This window comes from Drosophila serrata, unplaced genomic scaffold (genome assembly GCF_035046125.1).
Source record: "Drosophila serrata isolate PLE 108 unplaced genomic scaffold, ASM3504612v1 contig_240, whole genome shotgun sequence".
Lineage (NCBI taxonomy): Eukaryota > Metazoa > Arthropoda > Insecta > Diptera > Drosophilidae > Drosophila > Drosophila serrata.
This window is the reverse complement of record NW_028257138.1, coordinates 4694731-4714765: the sequence shown is the minus strand read 5'-3', so window position 1 is coordinate 4714765 and position 20035 is coordinate 4694731. Positions and strand designations below refer to the sequence as shown.

The window sequence follows — 20035 nt, the reverse complement described above, 5'->3', positions numbered from 1 at the left end:
GAGGTGTATATGTATATATATCAAATATTTCCAATGGGTTTGGAATTTAATAACTGATTCGGGTTACTGATGACATGGTTCTTAATCTGAATCTTAATTGCGAATTAATATCTAGAGCAATATTTGGACTATAACTTAATTGTGAATTAAAATCTGGACCAACATATGAACTATAATTATCATTATTATTATTCTAAGCTTTATTTCATTCTCTTCACATACAAATTGGAGAAGCAACATACATTTTATTTTACATATTTATGTATATAATTCAAGAAACTATTTCCTTAAACTAAAAATAAGCTACATCTTTTGCAGTTTGCTAAGGAATTATAGGATTAAGACATATCATAGCTTAGCAATAATAGCTCAATATATTTGCATTCTTTGAATCGATATTTTTATATGGCAATTATGTTCGATAAATCTAAGTTTCAAAACCTCATAACTAAGCCAAAAATGCATTTATTTCAATTCGGAAACCTTTCCTGTGCTAGTTTTAATTAGGACAATAATACTGCATACTCAATTTAAAATGTTAAAAAATTAAAATTTTTGTAAATTTTTATCTTATCTTATTTTTTATCAGATGAAAAAGTTGAAAAAAAATTATTTTCACACCAAACATGGCTAGATCGATTCAGCTGTTTATGCTGATCAAGAATATATATGATATATAGGGTCGGAAATGACTAATTCAAAGCTTCTAACTATAATTATAATACTCTGCAAGGGTATAAAAAATCTCTTAAAATTAGTGATAAGATATCCATTTCTCCACCTTTCGTTCAAAACTCTTTTCCCCAACTTACATAACAACCATATTCCAAGTGAAGCAGCTTCTTTAATCCAGAGAGAAGCGACTGTGTAGACTTGAGAATGTGTCCGAAGGACAGCTAAACGCGCACTTAATTGAGTTTTCTCGGGATTCGAGAGCTTCACACTTCACACAGCCATCACTTAAAGGGGCATTGTAAGCCAATTGGGTGTCACTTGTATCTCGCGGATAGCCGTCGGCTAGTTGGAGTTTTCGCGGATGGCGGATTGCGGATGGGTTTCACGAATTGCGCGCACGCGACACCAATCGCGAGGAGACAGCCGTGAGAATGACGATTTTGGCTACCTTAGCTGGGGGCAACCTGTGAGCGAGCGCTGTGCGATGCAGCTGGGCGGGATGTGCGCGTGTATCTGCCAGATACTTGCGAGAAACAAAAGAGCAGCAGACACACAAAAAAAAAATAGTGAAATAAAAACAAAAACGGGGGAAAAAAGCAAACTTCAAGAGATGCCAAGTTTTGTCAACAAAGGAACGATGGTTATTATGGCTCCACCTACAAAAACCCCGCGGAGCGGGGGGGGCAGAGCCACCCGCATAATTTGGCGAAAAACTCCACGCAGGCGACGACGACGTCGGCGCATAATCAGCGGCGTCGGCGGCGGCGGCGGCCAACAGCTGCCGCTGTGGTAAGACGTATCCGTCAGATACTCTTTGCTTCCAGGCGGCATCCACTTCCAGTTTGTTGCTCGCTTCCCATTGGTCGGATAATCCACAGAGCACACACACACACATCTCTCTCTCTCTCTCTCTCAGTGTGTATTATCTCTCTTGGGAGTTTTTGAAGTTCTGGATACAAGAAAGGGGGGTGAATGTATCTGCAAGTTACATACATGGAGATGTATATTTGTATGGTTGATAAGCATCACAGAAATTTAATTACTTATTATGCCGCTTATCAGGAGCCATTGTTCTGCCTAAGGATATGAGACTGGGAGAAGCAATGGAAATTTCTGAGGAGAGAGCATAGAAATTCAAGGGTTTATCACTGGGAATGTTTGACATAATAGCAATGGATGATTAATGGTCGGGGGATAGGCGAAAAAATGCCGAAACATTCAATTTAATAAACTCTTTAGGAAAGTGAAAGATTTCAAGAAAGTCTGGTTCATGTTTAATCGAATTTTTAAGCATCTAAAAACAATTTAAAAGTATGAAATATGAAGAGTTTTAAAGGGTAAATTTAAGCAGTTTAAAAAGATGATTTTTTCAAATAGAAATATATATAATCTGAGTGAATCAAACTGGAAAGAAAACGTTCTAGTAAATTATTAAGCATAAAGATAGTTATGTAAGTATTTCCCTTTTTAAAGAGGTCTCCAAATTAAGTTTTTATTTCATATTCAGTTATTTCAAGCCAAGATAGTAGCCAAGTTAAAATGAAGAACAATGATATTTACCAGCAAAATTCCATTTCTTTATTCTCCACTAGAGCGTAGAGGTATTTCTTCTCAGCTCCACCTCCTCCAACTCCATTTTGGTCGTTGACTTGTCAGTAAGTTGGACTTACTAAGAGCTCTACACAAGTGGCAACAATATCAGGGCCTGATCAGCCAGAGGGGGCACTTCTGGGCCTAATGCTCACTGCGTCTTGTGTTTTCACCTGATCAGCCCGCATTGGCCATTTAGGCCAAAGTTACAGGCCAACAAAGAAATGAAATGAAATAAAATACAATTTATGCGTCCACTTGGTAGCACACACAATTAACCCGAGAAGAGGAGCAATTTTAACTGGCGGACAAAAGAGAAATGAAGGCGTTAAGGTGAAAATGGAAAATTAAAAATGCCGTTGACAGGAAATGTAAACGGTTGCAACTGTTGCTCATCGACTGTGACAGGAGGAGATCGCTATATATACTATAATACTTTTATATAGCAGATATATAGGGGATAGGGCCTAAAGACGCGTAACTACGCGGTACTGGGAGTACCTGGGCCATGGATGGCTGCTGGCCATGTTGTCGATTTAACGCTCCGCAACGCAAATGATACGGGTGACAAATGCAGCGACGAAATGCCACAAAATGTAAGATATGCTCACAGTTTTACACGAGCAACTAACATAAGAGTTTCTCCCGCTCGATCGGAGTTAGGTTCAGGCAGCTGCTTCTCCCGGGGGGTTTTTCGCAATTAATTGCCCAACATTATTTTATAAGCATGTGTAGTTTAATGCACACTATACACCCGGTGTGGTCCCACCTTCGATCTCCAATCCAATCCCGATCTGATCCATGTCATGCTGGGCTCCAGCCACTCTCTAATGAGCGCGTGCTCCGAGAGCGCCAAGCTCCAGCTGTTCCAAGAAGGGCCTGTCATTGGGGTCTCCCCACACACAAAAACCTCTTCTTTTTTTTGTTGGAGGGGTTCATTGTGTTTGAAAAATATTCCATAATTTCAGCACATCAAATTAATCATCGATCTGTTAAAATAAATAAAAACTAGTGTACATTGTAATGGTTTTTCGAGTAAGCTTTCGACCTCAAAAAATATTGATAATTAATTTGGGCAAAGGCACTGAGGGAAATTAGTTACTGAAAGTATTACTGCAATAAAACTATAACCAGATCTTTAAGAATGCGATATATTTATAAAGAAATTATAAGATATTAAGGAGCATGCTTTGTTCCATTCAATTTTAAGTGCTTAATCTTTATAAATATACTTTTAAAAATTCCCTCTGCCAGAAAAGCTCACTCCAATTAAGAAGGAACCTCTTGCAGACAGTTTTTAAAATAATATTGATGACCCCTATAGAGTATGTCGAGTGTTTTGTTGACACATTCCCAAACACATCTTTCTCCGACTGTAGGGATCCCAAATCTCGAAGTGTGACTTTTGTGGCACCCAGCAAAGACAAAGACCGAGGGCAATTTTTCCATTTACGCAATTAATTGGTCGTCGCACTGGGAGGTCCACTAATAGACCGAGTCCCAGACCCTAGAGCAAAGCTCATCGGCGGATTAACGTTTCGTCTATTGACTGATTGCTAGCTCGAGCTCACATCACCCACAAAAATAAAACACCAAATTTTTGGGTTTTTGAGATTTTGATTTTGACAAATGTGCGAAGCGGAGTGGAGTGGAGCCCTCGAGGTGTTAGGCCCTCGATGCTAATGGCCCTCTTGGTGTCCCAGGCATGGCCTTATAAATGGGCTCGATTAGAACCCAATTACAAGGGTGGTACGCTCCGATAGCCCCCAGGACAGGCGACTTACTTTTGATCGTTGAAATTATGACTCATAAATTTAATTTTATGACTTCGTTCGCCTAACAGAACAATCAACACAAAAGGGCGCAGGAAGAAGATATCAAAGGTAGCGAGGCCCTCGTGGAAATGTGTAGCAATGTAAGGTACCAGGCAAGGCAAGGTGCCAAAATTATGCGAATCGCGGACTGTAATTTTCGCACCGAAGGTGCTTAAAGACCCTACCATTTGCTCATTACCGAAAATTACACCAAATGGGATGGAGATGGAGCCAGGTCGGAGTCCTCGCTGTTCCTGCACTTTAATCAGCTAAATGGACTGTTGAAAATTCGGCGCATTCGGCATCATCAGGCTTCCGAGCAATGTTTGCATAATGAGCTTGGGGCGGTATCCAATTCCGGGCCTAATGTGCTCTGCTCATGATCAGCTTGATTGGGGGGCCCCACTTCAGGATGTGTCAAGGAACCCGAACCCGAACCCGAAGCCCTCATAATTGAAGCTCCAAGGAAGTGGGAAGCGAAGCGAATGGAATGGAATCGATGGTACCTGATGGACAGGAGTGGGTCTTTGCAGTTAGATGCCTCTGGCTATAAGCGGTTTATTCTACGAATAAAAACATATTTAATCACTGGGGGAAGGCCACTTAAATTAGGTATAAATTACTGAAACATAAAGCTTAATGAGATGGGAAGTTTAGCCTAAAGGTTTGAGTCTTAACAATATTTATTACTGTGATTGCAGGGCAATTATATTTATAATTTCTTTATTTGAATAAAGGCCTTTTCCTGCCTTCATTTCATTTACCTATACATTTTATATTTCCAGTTTTACATTCACAGTTTTGAATTTGTCTTCTATTGTTAACAATCATCAAATTTTTATAAAATTTTTACCCAAAATTCTAGATTTATATATAATGGCTACATATCAAATTTGATGAAAATCTCTTGAAAACTGGAAAAGTTATAATTTTTTTTTCTTAAAATTTTCCGATTATTCCTATGGCAGCAATATATATGTATATATATAGCACCGATTCGCCATGCACCGACTTATATATTAGTAAAATTATATAGAAGATAACTCTATAGTTTCATTCAAACAGCTTGAACTTAAATTTGTTCCAAAACACATCCCGCGCATGTATGCTTATGATTCCTAACTGGTTCTAACATCCCCGGAACGAAGTGTCTTCTGCCGGCCATGTATCAGAAATGTGTTGTGTTAAAAAAGTTGCAAGTCATGGTTTATTATAGGATACTTCCTGGTCAAAGTTACTTACTGTTCATTGATACTTACTGATCAGAGGTAATTACTGATCAAACTTACTTACTGATCATTGTTAATTACTGATCATAGACACTAATCCAACACTGCGTAGCAAACTTCTAACTAAGAGAGTGTAAATATGTATTCTTTCTTAGCTGCAATTTTGTTATCTAATACCTATGTATGTCTCAACTTTGAATATTTTTAACTACAATATATTCTAGAACAACTCTTGCCCATGAGTGGCCTTTCCTTTTTTGTTTCCTTGCTCAACTTCTTATCTGAATCGCATTAATTAAATGCCAGTGCTTCTGTCTTTAAGATACTTCGATAAGATAAACCCATCTTGCTGGGAGGTGCTGAGATCGCAGGCCAGCTTAACTGGATTTTCGATCATCAGAGTTTTTTGCACAACCAAAACCAGAATCAGAATCAGAACCTCGCCCCAGCAGATGGCCTACAAAGAGTCCAAGAAATCTGTGACCAACATCCCGCATAAGGCGGTAATCAAGTCATTCCATTCCCATTCCAATTCCATCTCAGGACAGACCAGATCCCAAAAACCAAGACCAGACGACAGCGGCACGCATGGCTTGACCTGCCTCAAAAAGCCAGCTGGACGGATCGGGGGAAGACGCCGTTTAAGTTAATTACGATTATGATTATGATTATGATTACGATTATGATTGCGATTGCGATTACGTTTATGAGTATGGCATGAGCCTGAGCTTGAGCCCCAACTTATCGGTACATCAATGAGCGGGGGATTATAGAAATGAAAAGTGCTGGGTGCAATCGGTGGAATCAGAATATTGATATTCGATTAGTGTAGCGGTGGCGAAAACAGGTGCTACAGGTTACCAGAGAGAGAACGCAGGACCAAAGTAAATAATAAGCAACAATTAATTTACTCTCCTGAGAATTATGGGCGTGTGGATGGATGCAGGGCACGTATGCAGAGGCAGTGGCAATGGCACGGGTTAACTGGAGTCGGAGTCGGAGTCGGGGAGTCCCCACTCCACAGGAGTGTGTGTATCTCAACCAGACCACGAAGAGGAAGTGGCTAAGACTGCGGCAAGCCGCCAGTCCAACAGCTGCACTTCTTCGCCGAGTTATGCTGGCTGACCTCCTTTGTGCCGTGCCCCTCTCCTGGAGGAGATTTCCCTCTGTGTCAGCGTTCGAGGTTGCCTTGGTTACTTGGTTCCTTTGCCTGGTAGCTGGAGCTCCAGCACGTGCTCGGCATGGCTCTGCGAAAGGTGCAAAACTGGGAGATACAAATATATGTGAATAGTGAAAAACTCCCACGATCATTTGGGCCTCAGCCCACTCGAGATGATGTATTGATCTAGGGTCCTCCTCCCTTGTATGATCAATCACTCTCGTGGCCCTGGAAAGTCCAAACAAAACCTCTGACAATTGCCTTTGACAGTTTTCACCGTTCTCTCCCCCAATTGTTGTTTATGTCGCGCCGATTATTATTTCTGCAGCGCCTCTTTTTGCATATGCTGATTTGGGACTACGATTCCGATTCCGGAACGGGAAAGGGAGTGATTGATAATGGACAGTCGTCAGTCAGTCAGTTCTTTAGTCTGAGAGCAGCTGTTTTGTCAGGCAGAACTGGTTGTTAATGGATATTTAAATGGCTTTGATTGTCTAGAAATTGGTTGGGGAAGTGTAAACAAGACCTTAGCTGGAGAAAGATTATAGAAATTTAAATAAAAATATTTTTCAAATAAGTAGTATTTTAATTAAAAAAAATAAAGGTTTTTTAGACCCTTCCAAGGGTATCATAATTTTAGTCAAATGCCTTAAACAGAAAGAACTAAAATTACAGATACCAACTAAAACGAGAAACTAACATTGGCACCACAAAATTGTATACGCTTGCATATTGAGTTTCGATTACTAGGAATTAATACAATATAAATTGTATTTATTTATGTTAAAAAACAAAGTAATGCCTGCTTTCATTTAAATCACCTATAAATATCTATTTTTAACGATCGTTTGTTTGGCAGCTATATGATATAGTAGTCCGATTTTCATACAATTTAACACAAAATGTATATTAATATATTATGGCTATAAATTAAATTTGATGAATATCTGTAGAAATATGGAAAAGTTATAATATTTTTTCCTAACATTTTCCTATTGTTCCTATCGTGGCTATATATGTGTATATATAGTCCACCGATTCGCCATGCTCCGATTTATATACTAGTAAAATTATATAGAAGATTAACTCCATAGTTTCATTCAAATAGCTTAAATTTGGTCCAAAACAAATCTCGCACATCTGTGCATATGATTCCCAACTGGTTCAAACATCCCCGGAACGAAGTGACTGCTGCCGGCCAAGTATCAGAAATGTGTTGTGTTACAAAAGTTGCAAGTCATTGTTTTTTAGTGTTCATAGATACTTCCTGGCCATAGATACTTCCTGTTCATAGATACTTACTGATCAGAGTTAATTACTGATCAAATTTACTTGCTGGTCATAGCTACTTACTGGTCTTAGTTACTTACTAGTCATAATTACTTAATGTTGGTACTTACTGATCAAAGTTAATTACTGATCATCGTTCTATAAAACGTCCCATCGCTCCTATGGCAGCTGTATATATGTATATATATAGTCCACCGATTCGCCATGCTCCGATTTATATACTAGTAAAATTATATAGAAGAATAACTCTATAGTTTCATTAAAATAGCTTAAATTTGTTACAAAATACATCTCGTACATGTGAATTTATGATTCCCAACTGGTTCTAACCTCCCCGGAACGAAGTGACTGCTGCCGGCCAAGTATCAGAAATGTGTTGTTACAAAAGTTGCAAGTCATTGTTTATTAGTGATCAAAGTTAGTAGCTTATTATACATACTTACTGGACATGGATACTTTCTGATCATAGTTACTTACTGGTCATAGATAAGTTCCTAAATTTGTAAACTGAGTATGCAGATATCGTTACCTAACTGTTTCAACTCTATTTTGAAACATAAATACATGTGTTTATAGTGGGTTTTACAATGCTTACTAATGGATAATAACGTACTATCTATTCTGGTATTCTGCCTATGACAACTAATATCCATAAATATGGCTAAAATCAATTTGATGCACTTTATTCTTTTACCATTCCCGCATATGCGGAGGCACCTTTTGTCGCGTGCCTCTGGTCCCATCAGTGGCTCCATTGCAATAAAACCATAAAACCATCGTCCAAACAAACCCGGCTAATTAACAACAGAATCGCGGGCGTATTATCGCATTCAAATTAGCAAAGGACATACACAAACATCGTTGAATTAGAGGAGAACCCAAAAAGCATGCCGAAATTGTGTGTCAATTTTTATGTGGAAAAAAATCTATTTATGTGTATACCCAAAAACCAGAGGAGGAGGTAAACAAAAGAGCAGAGCAGCCACCACGATTTTGTGGGCCATAAATTACTCGAATCATTTGGCCCAGAACGACCTCGTCATCAGGACGCGACACTCGACTCGGGGAAAATGCAAACTGCAACTGCAACATTTCATTAGTCAATGCACATTTACCGGGAGTGAGGGGAGAGAGAGGGAAGGTGAGGGTTGAATAGCAAAACAAAATTTCCCAAAACAGAATTCGATGCTAATTTCGGGCCAATAAATTACGCCCTTTGGACAGTCATGCAGAATGTATAGATGGATCTGCAAAAAAAGTTATATTCCTCCACTGATTGCAATCAGCGTTTTTTTCCACATTGATTGCTATCGGTTTTCCTAGATTTCCTAGGACCCCACACAAAAGTCACCTTGCTAAACGTTCAGTAATTAAATCATACTCGAAATCAAGAGTCTAACGTTTTTATAAGGAAAAATCCCACAAAATCACCATGGGTTGTCTGGAAAACAACTCGGCAGGAGATGTTGACCCGAGGCAATTGCACTTCACACCTCGTCGAACCCCAACAACCTCTCTCACACCTCGAAGATGAGAGAACCTCGAGAAGCTGGTCCACAAGCCAAGATCGAGACACATCCTGTGGCGCATGGCAAGACATCGTCTGGTTGCTCGTCGTCATTAGTGTCAGGCAGTTCGGAGGCGTCTTCCTTGGCTGCCACCTGCCGGGAACGTGCCTCGACTGACGTTACAATTACCTGGTAATACGAGGCTCGATGAGTACGACCACAGAATCACTAAACACACACAGTCAGGGAGTAGGAGCAATGTCACCTCTCTACTACGTGAGAGGAGTCCAAGGGAGAGGAGAGATCTTCTACAGCTGCAATCATCAATTTTAAGTTGCCTTCTAGAAGTTCCTTGTGGTCTATGAGTTGTCCTAGCCCCTGCAGCAGGCTTGAAATTAATGTTAACAAAGTTAGAGCTCAGAACTTGCAACTAAAACAACTCAAGTTAATGAATATATATATTCCCCTAGAGAAATCTAATGATAACTTTCTCTAATAAAAACCTCAAGAACCCCGATGAGTTAGAGAGTCCTTATATCTATAACTAAACCCAAAGGGGATGATAAGAGACCCAGTTTCAATCATTATACGATACTTCTCTGCTCAAGAAGTCTTGGTTCCCATTGAAGATCAGAGCATATTTATGGGATTATTCCCTTTAAAGGGAGTGGAAAACAAAGAATTTTCACACTGCCCCCGGGGCCAGAAGCAGCTACCAACGTTTCCTTTTCTTCTACCCAAAGACCAATATAAATCCAATTAGCACGCCTTTGTCTGATCTGGCACACACACACAGGAAGGACGATCCAGAAGCGGAAGAAAGGAAGCAAACATTTGGCTCAAAAGGAAGACGAGCACAATGGAAAGAACTCTCAACACACACTTCAACGGCAATGATGTGTGTCTCAGGGGTTCACCGAGGGGTGTGTTGTCCTCGCCAAAGTTTATGACTTGCGCACCTTTTGTGCTCACCATTAAACGCTATTAGCGGGCATTTAAGGATCGCTTTTCGGGAAAGGTTAAACCGGGGTCAGGAGCAAGGAGCAAAAAGCAAGAAGAAAGGAGCAACGAGCGAGGAGGGTGTTCCGCCACACACCTAATCTAATTAGCAGCGAGCACGCAAACAAGTTCACGTGGGAAAATTGGAGCAAACCGAAGCCGATGTACTCCAGGAGCGGTGATAAGCCGCGTGGGCCGTGGGCGGGATAACTCCCAGATCGAGAGAGAGAGATGGGTGTGTGTGGGAAGTGGTCTCCTGTTATTTATGGACTACAACTGCCAGCCAGAGGGGACCATTGGATATGGGAAGAGATCGCAAACGCAAAAGCAAACGCAATCGCAATCGCATTCAACGCCCAGTGTCGGTGTCAGTGTCAGTGTCCCGGGGGAATCGCATCAATTTCTGCACTTTATGTGACATAATCCCAGCCAGAACGGGCAGCTATAAAAGCCAAGTGCTGAAGCTCCAGCCTCCACAGTCTCGCGTGGCAGTGCACCATGTGGCGTCTCTGCGGAATCGTTCTGCTCTTCATAGCCTTGGTTTCTGGCCTGGCCAGCGAGGACGAGGATATCGGCAAGGCGGTGCCAGATGACGATGATCCCATTGGCAACAACAAGGAGCTCTCGGACCTGGTCATCACCACCGCCTTGGGCAAGATCCGTGGCACCATCCTGCCTTCCCAATCGGGACGCAATTTCTATGCCTTCCGGGGAATACCCTACGCCAAGCCACCGGTGGATAGACTTCGATTCCAGCCCCCTGAACCTGTGGAGCAATGGTTTGATGTCCTGGATGCCACCTTCGATGGACCCAAGTGTCCTCAGCTGGGTCTCTTCAGCGGTGATGTGAACGAGGATTGCTTAAGGGTCAATATCTACACCAAGGAGCTGCCCAGCGAGTCGCAGCCGAATGTGAGACGTCCAGTGATTGTGTTCATCCATCCGGGGGGCTTCTACTCCCTGTCCGGTCAGAGCAAGAACTTTGCCGGTCCGCAGTACTTCATGGATCGCCGCCTGGTATTGGTCACCTTTAATTATCGACTGGGTTCACTGGGTTTCCTGGCCACGGGTACCAAGGAGGCACCCGGTAATATGGGCCTCAAGGATCAGGTGCAACTCCTTCGCTGGGTCAAGCTGCATATTTCTCGCTTTGGCGGAGATCCCAGCTCTATCACCTTACTGGGCTATGGAGCCGGAGCCATGGCAGTAACTCTTCACATGGTTTCGCCCATGTCGAGGGGTCTCTTCCACCGCGCCATCGTGATGAGTGGAGCTGTGACGGGTCAATGGTCGCTGCCTGAGCACCAGATGGACGTGGCCACCAAGCAGGCCACATTGCTGCACTGTCACACGGAGAACATCACCGATATGATGGACTGCCTGCGAGGGGTGAGCATTAATAGAGATCCTTCTTATAATTCTTTGATAATTTAAATCCTAATCCCTAGAAACACTACCTGGAATATGCCAATACATTGCCCAAAATGTTCGAGTTCGACAGGAACAATCCCCTGATCCTGTGGAAGCCTGTAATAGAGCCGGACTTTGGTCAGGAACGCTTTCTGGTGGATGATCCAATAAAGAGCTATCAAAACGATGACTTTATGAAGGTGCCCATCATCACCGGCATGACCAAGGATGAGTTTGTGGGACCAGCACTAAGTAAGTTACTCAGAAATTAACAAAAACCAATTTAATTGTGAATATATTTTATAGCAATCCTGCAAAGTCCTTCCCTGCTGAGTGCCCTCAATGAGAACTTTGAGTCCCTGGCTCCCGTCTTCTTCATGTACAATGGCAGCGATCCTCGAGCAGCAAATATTAGCCAGGAGCTAAGGCATCACTACTTCCAGGAGCAGCCCATCGATGCGAATCGTTCTTTGGATGCATTGTCCAATCTGTACTCGGATGCCTTGACGGGTTTCGGCATCCATCGATTTGTTCACTTGGCTGCCAGGTCCACAAAGGTCTACTACTATCGTTTCTCGTATCAGGGTGCCAGGAGTCACATCTATTATCCGGAAGATGCTCCCTATGGCGTGGTGCATCATGATGATCTAATGTATCTATTTGTGGAACCCTCGATCAGTCGCATGTTCACCGAGGAGGATGACGAGTTCCGTATGGTGGATATCATGGTCAGGATGTTCTCCGCCTTTGCTTATAAGGGGTACGATTTATCACAGATCTCTGATGGGTTTAATTATTAATTGATTAACTGTTTCAGCGATCCGAATAAACCCACTGACCTGGCCTTGAGGGACATCCGCTGGCGTCCTTTTAGTTTCAAGAAACGCTATTATCTGGACATTGGCAAGCACCTTACTCTCCAGGAGAATCTCAATGCCGAACGCTACGAGATCTGGAAGCGGCTCTTTCCCCTAAACTGGCGGCGCCAAACCAAGGAGGCTTGAAGGCCCTACTGTACTTTTTCAATGAAAACCGCCATTTGGCATATTTATTTCCTCTGCTATTTGTTTGTTTTCCTGTTTTTTGCTGCTGTTATTCAGTTGCCAAGTGACAGGCAGTCAAGCCAATTGGCATATTTTCAACTCTCCAATTTGATGATGAGCCTCGCCTCCCCCAGGGGAAGTTGTTTTGGGTCTTCGTGTCATCGCTGGTGTGGGTGCATATATTATACGACAGTCGGCACTCGATAACTCCGCACCAGTACGTGTCGAGCATTATGGATTGTCGTCGATCGCGTGCCTTGTTTAGACACAGAGAGAAATTTTTAGGGAGGTTTTGAGGGGATATTCCTATTGAAATAAGTTTTTCTTTGTTATACCCTTGCAGGGTATTATAAGATGAGTTAGAAGCTTAAAACTCTGTAAAGGAGTCATTTCCGACCTCATATATCATGTATATTATTGATCAGCATTAACAGCCGAATCGATTTAGCCATGTCCTGTCGAAAAACAATGTTTTGAAATTTCTTTCAATTTTCTCAAAATGTGATAAAGGGTTACATCGTTAAAATTGTCAACATTTGACAAAAAACTGAATTTTTAACATTATTGACTTGTTAACCCTATAAAAACTAGCACAGCAAAGCAATCCGAATTGAAATTAATACATTTTTGACTTAGTTATGATATTTGAAAAACTTGGATTCATCCAAAAAATTGGCATATGAAATAGCCAATAGTGATATATATTTCTATTACCAATATTCTCCCAGTGTAGATCACCTCCACCAAAGTCATCGCCGCACATCTGTGATGTGCTGTGCTCTGATGTGTTGTTTTGTCGGAGTCTCATCCACTTTGCCAGCGTTGTTAGTGGGTCGCTCACAAATGTATTTCTCGTTTTTATTGCTCTTATCGGAGTTTGGTTACGCTCCAGAGCATGACAATGTCAAAAGCGGAGGAGTCGTCCAATTCGACGGAGTGGCTCGTGTCCTGGTCATTAGCATAGAGGCCAACACATGACGCTCTTTTGGATGTCCAACCAACCACCCATCCATCCCATTCACTCCATTCCATGACATCCTTCCAATTGGCAATGGAGTGCCCTGTCATGAGTCACGCTAGGGATTCAGGATCCTGCGGGGGTGATCCCACAACCACCACCACCACCAGTTGGAAAATTGTTAATATTTTAATTTATGCAAATTGTAAGGCAACCGAATGTGGTCGGTCGAATTGCTATCACCAGCAATAGATCAATGCATGTCCGGGGTTGCTCATTTTGATCGTTTCCACTTTAGTTTTAATTGTTTCGCTTGTCAGCAACGGGAGCAGCATATGTTACCATAATTTGTTGAATGCAAAAATGGGGAAAATAATATACATGTATCAAATATAAGTGTAAAAGGAAGGAAAGTTTTTCCCCGTAGGAGAATGGGAGAATTCCAATCGCTGCATTCCAATTTCCAGCGAAATATTTGGACAAGAGGCCAAAGCAGAGTTGCAGCAGATTTCGATTTCCGCGAACTGCCAAAGCGCAAATAAAGTTGTGAGAGCTGCTCCCTGCTCCCAGCTTGGACTCCCAATCCTAGTCACAATCCCAAAACCCAAATCCCACAGAGCCCCCAGGGTCCAAATCATATCAGATGGAGTGCATGGAGCCCGAGGTGTCGGGTTGGCCTTTCCTGCTGCGACTGCCGGCCAGGCCAGGCCAGGTTTTATTGACTGATGGAAATCGCTCAAAGAGCAGTTGAGCTGAGCTTTGCCTGCTTGCCCACAAAATGTAATTAGATTGCGAGGATGAGGACTCAGACGAGGACTCAGACGCAGACGAGGATGCGGACTCCCACCGAACCGCAGAAATGGCATTTCCACCTCTGTGGTTTTCCCTGGCCAGAAAGACGCGTGCTTGGAACTCCTGCTGTCAACATCAGTGCGCAGGAATCTCTCGGAGCTCGGCTTGGTCCAAGGCAATGAAGTTGTCTGGCAATTGACGTCCGATAAGCCCAAGGAGACACAGTTCGAAGTTGCACTGAGAGGCCGAAACAAAGGCGATCTGGTTGCGAATCTCCAGTGTCACACAGAGAGAAACAAGTACAACATCCTAATATAATAATCTTACATCAATAGTATGCCCTATATTTTTGAATATTTCGAACCATAAAGTATGGAAATTATTTCTTAAAATTTACAATTTAATAGTTATTGAAATTATGTAAACATTTTACTTCTCAGTGGCTTTGCTTACATAGAAAAATTTGCACAAACATCACAAAACTCATAAATAACAACAACAACGACAGCAGCAAAAGGCAGTTGAGACTAAAGTTGCAACAGGAACAACTACATAGCCTTGCATCCAGAAAGTGTCCACCGATCTGCGACTCTTGACTCTTATTTTTTCCTCAGCCTTTGCGATGGATAATGTGCATTGCAGTCCACAATTTATGAGTCACTCGAACGGCTCAGTAGAGTCTGTATTTGTTCCTCCGAAAGCTACATATAAGCTATGCCAGGCATTTATTGGGTTAAGTTTGTCGAATGGAAGAAGCATTGACATATTTTCACCGATTGGGCTTAGGTGGGAGTGGGAAATCGAAGGGAGGGGGAAGAGCTAACTTATATAGGAACTTTTCGAATTAGAATTAATGTATTTTTGACTTAGTTATAATGATTTGAATGATCCCCAAAGTTACCTTCTTTTGCTACCATAAAACAATTACCCAATTAAAACTTTCAAGTGGAAATTTATATAAAAAACTAAGTACATTGATTACTTTCCTATCCAAACCTGCATTGGCATGTGCCTCGGAAAAACCTTCACTAGGAAATCCACCCACATAGTGAACAAACAGAAGCTCCGTTTCTGATAGGAAAACTCTGCGCATGCGCCGAGTCGAGTGCTGGCATTATCCGAGTTCATGGTGCGCCGCCTCCTCCCCCTCAAACTATTAGCATAGGAAAATGGAAAACTCCGAAGAGTGGAAAGCATTTAACAGACAATTGCGTGCGGCTAGTGGGCGATCCGTCAGCGGACGATGGAAATATGCTGATAAGCTGGCGAGAAAACCATTAGCAGCCACTCGTCGGGTGGGTATCCTGGCAGCATTTTTAATAACTGTCATGATCCTGCGGCGCCGCTTATTGGAAAATATTTTTCTGAAGTGGCAACCTGGAGGAGTCGCGTGCCGATCGCAAGCTGTGCCGGACAGAGTCATCCTCATTTGAACATCTCACGCTGATCCGTCAGCCAGGGAGTCAGTCTCCCCCGTAGAAGATAAGAGGAAACTGGGTTTCGTTGTCTGTTGTCATCGCGGCATCGGGTTTCAATAATAGTTTTCATTTTTATGCAGCTTTCGACGCTTGCGATGATGGATCGAGTTGCAGGGACAGCGAGGGTTGGATTCAGGAGGGAGCGGGAAAAACCCCTGACTGAGGTACATACCTTTCCCGGGGATCTCAAGCCAAGCCCTCCAGTTATTTGTTTTATTTTCTTCTTCCTGGAAAATGCTGAAAAGTTAAATGAGCTTGTCAGAAATTCTACTGGTGCTTCTTCCAACCGTCCAACTAATCGATGACAAATTGGATTCTGTCCATGTGAAAGTGGCCTTCTGATTGATGTTGGAGATCCCCGATCCCCACACACTGTCAACGGTTTAGTGGATCGTTTAACTAATTGCTCAATACCTGGATTTTGGAGCCATTAGAACAAGTGCATCCAAGATGCGCCGGGGGCGCCTCCCAAAAAAAGCATTATTTCCATTTCCCAGACTCTGCGAACTATTAATCACTCACCAAAACATTGTGTACGATACGATTTCATTAATTGTGGCCAAAACACACTCGCAGAAGGAAAACCACACCCGCATGCCGCTCGAGAGAGTTTCCCACGAGCTGCTCACCAGTCGAGCTTCGACCCCAGCTCCTCGACCAGTTGCTCTGACCCTTGACTGGCGCTATATTCAACCCATTCCCTCCAGGTCTCCACCTGGGCATTAGCCAGTGCGAGCACGTAGCTTTTCCACCGGAAGGTGCCGCAAGGTGATGCAGAGCGGAGTCGCATCCCAGGGCAGCCACTGCGACTGCAGTTCACGTGAAGACAGCTGCCGCAGAAGCAGTCGCATTCCGTGCCCTCATATTGTAGTTCAGTGTCAACGTCAACCACGTAATCAACTTACAGGAACCCATTGCCAGGGTAAACAGTCGGAATTCTGCACCGGGGGAAAAAAGGTTATATTTATATGACAATTTTGTCTATTAATCAAATTTAAAAACTTATAGCTTGGCCAAAAATGTACTATTTTCAAATCGGAAACCTTTGATGATTCTTTCACTGCTTTTCAAGCTTCTGACTAATTTTATAATACCCTGGAAGGGCATACTATGAAGATTTAAGGTAATTGAAACACAATCGGGAAAAACGAAGAAAGACTATATTAAAATACAAGTTAACTAACCAACATTTTGCAAAGCATATCGCCAACTCTTCTTTCTTCCAGTGCACCCTCTAGTCCTCTCTAGTAACATCCCTTTCGAATACAAAAAAAAAATTGCAACAATCCGCAGAGGCAACCCCCGAGCTAGCTCAGGTCTTGGTCCTCATCGTGTCCTGGGCACGCTAATGTTTGGTTTCATTAGTCCTGAGCGACAAATCAAACAGTTTGTGGCAGTTTGTTTGCTGTATTTTTTCCGGCATCCATCCGTTGTTTACACTCATTAGTTGGTCCTTCTGGCTTTGGGATCTGGGAAGTGGAAATTGGGAACTGGGAAAAGCAGATTCCTCGCACCCTTGTGACAACTAGCATACGCTTCGAGGGCGCACTGATTTTCGTCCGTCGGTTGTTGAGGGTGCCACTCACGACGGATGTTGTTTCGTTTTCATTATTTAAAGCACATTAATAATCACATTTGACAACAGAGCCTGGCAAGGACTAGGATATAGGATTAGGGCAGGGCAGGGACCAGAGGGGGTGATATATCGGAAAACTGCAAACAAATATTTGCAAAGGACGTGGCGGCTTCGGCACTTAACGCGCTTGTAATGACTGCGACTATTTGCGCTTTTTATGTCCTTTGAATTGGGTGCAAAAAGATGGCAATCTGTGACCGAAAGTGGGTGTTGCACTCGATTGATTTGTGGGTAGTTATAATACTTGTAGAGGAAGGCAGGGGAGATGTCTCTGACTTGGGTTATCATAAATCTCACTCTGATGCGAGGGTGGTCCTCCGAACATTTCTATTAGCATCGAAGCCCCGAAAAACATGCATAATTATGAGTGTTCCTTGGGCCTTCATCAAACAAAAGCGACTGCCATATCGCAGGGAACAACAAAAGACACTCACTGGACCACACACACGAACAACACACAACACACAACTTGGAACCAGTTGGGAACTTGGAGTAGCCTGTCACAGACAGCGAGACAATGGGGACAGGGACAGGGACTGGGACAGCTCACATGTGAGTCGTTTTATCGAATAATCAAGTTGTGCATCGTGAAACTAAAACGTGGAAAAAGGGAAAACAATTAATTTAAAGGCCGTTTGATGTGAACACTTTCACCCAAAACAAACCAGATACCAGAGTCCTTTGATGTCGACTGCAAGTGCGGGAAAGGCGGAGCAGCCATTAATCACAGCAAATTCGGTTTCGAATTCGGATTTGTATAAATATGTAATTAACCGCAGAGCAGGGATAAGAGGAATCTGTCAGACGAAAAGGTAGTCAGTCCTAGGCGCCATCGTGGGGGGGATGGGGAAAATTAATGGAGTTGTTCTTTGGGAAATGAGAAAAGGGATCTCCGATCTATCCTTTGTGAGCAAAGCTCTGTCCGAGCGGATCCTTCTTCCACGAATACCAATCAATCGGACTTCGGCTTCGATTGCAGGACAACATACTCGCCTGAATCTTCCCAGAAAATACGCATAACAAAGCGATATGCTCTCCACTCCACTCTGGAATCGAATCCTTGCCCACTTCCCTCAATTTGTATTGTCATTAGCGATTATGGGCGTAATCCGATATGTTGACAGAACGCATAAACAGGGCAGCAGACAGAAAGACAGAAAGACAGACAGACAGGCAGGCTGACAAGCCCATAAAGCATTCGATCCTTGGCGCTACTTCAAAACTGTTTACTCCTTTTGTGAACTCAATAAAAACGTAATCAAACCCGCAATGCGAGGTGCCTGAGGGGGATGATGATGACGATGCGTCACAAAAAGAGCAAGAACGGAGGGGTTCGGGATCGAGCCAGGTTTTCCATCGAAAACCATGGCGCAGGCGTAGCGAAAGTGAAATCGAGACGCGGCCACAAACGAATCGGCAGCTGGAACACCTTCGCATCATCGTGATGATGATCCTCGGGATTCTGATCTCGAGAACAGGCCCTCACCTCTGGGCTGATCGAGGCTGTTTCTGTTTTGTTAGACGCTCTCACAATGAACCCAGGCAAAGTCAAAAGGGGCACGCGCTGAAGGCTCACAGCCAGGACTCGGCTCGACTAGACAGGAGACATTGTGACTGATCGGGGTCGCTGTCTAGCCGAGCCGCAGACACAAGTTTAATAGACTTATTGTAATTGAGTCACAAAAGCCACTCACTCGATATCCGTTTTCAACTCTTTTCCAGCTGCTGCGGGAAAGGAGGAAAGGTGCTAAGGACTCTCAGGATTAATCTCCGCATCATTGCGATGTGTTAATGTTGAAAGTGAAATTTAATTAAAATTTGCAAATCTTTTTGCCCCGTCATTTGAGGTCATGTCATGGGACTTTGTCAAGTTGACTTGCCCACCTTTTTGTGGCAACTGTGTCCTTGTCCCAAAAGGGAATAGGACAATGCGTAGTGTTTGCCTTTGCCCCTCATAAAATGTTAAGGGACACACACACACACAGAGAGCTAACAAGTTAATTTTCCATATTTTCTTTGGACCAACTTGGTGTCCTTTGTGGTCAGCGGAGGGTTAACCTAGGGTTTCGCCAAAAGAGTGTTAAGGAAAATGCTTTAAATTCGTGCAAACTTTAAGCAAAATCTGAAATTAAACACAACTGACAACTGATTATTAAGTGCCCTTTTATGGGGAGTCTCTTTCGCCACACCCAAAAGGGGGCAGCAGGCGATAATCCTTTTGTATCCCATCGCATTGTTTGGCATTTTCACGCAAGAGCAAATCGTAAATGTCAATAGCAGCGCATCTGTGTAAGGGGATAAGTCCCAGGATATCCATGAAGGAGGAGAGGGTGGAATCAGGAGCGGTTTTTACATGTGCGGCGCAAACCTGACGATTACAATAATTCAAAGGCCCCCACCAACCAAAAAAGAAAAAAAGGTCAGAGTTCCACAAAGCAAAGCGAAGCCAGAAAC

At 42.9% G+C, this 20035-nt stretch overlaps 2 protein-coding genes across 3 annotated transcripts in view; both read left to right on the top strand.

Moving 5' to 3' along the window:
* The window catches only part of Pka-C1 (Protein kinase, cAMP-dependent, catalytic subunit 1), a 134180-nt gene that overhangs the window by 109253 nt on the left and 4892 nt on the right, over positions 1-20035 (top strand). The window lies entirely within an intron of this gene.
* Positions 8127-12730, top strand: LOC110177898 (juvenile hormone esterase). The gene is made up of 4 exons (XM_020944867.2): positions 8127-11653; positions 11713-11926; positions 11981-12434; positions 12492-12730. The coding sequence occupies exons 1-4, from the start codon at positions 10763-10765 to the stop codon at positions 12676-12678; spliced, it is 1746 nt and encodes a 581-aa protein (XP_020800526.2). The 5' UTR covers positions 8127-10762; the 3' UTR covers positions 12679-12730.

Bases quoted from the DNA above. Each gene is read 5' to 3' on its own strand.
- LOC110177898 (XM_020944867.2), top strand. From the start codon at position 10,763: ATGTGGCGTCTCTGCGGAATCGTTCTGCTCTTCATAGCCTTGGTTTCT. The intron at 11,927-11,980 runs GTAAGTTACTCA...TATATTTTATAG, and splicing joins GTTTGTGGGACCAGCACTAA to CAATCCTGCAAAGTCCTTCC. The intron at 12,435-12,491 runs GTACGATTTATC...TAACTGTTTCAG, and splicing joins TCCGCCTTTGCTTATAAGGG to CGATCCGAATAAACCCACTG.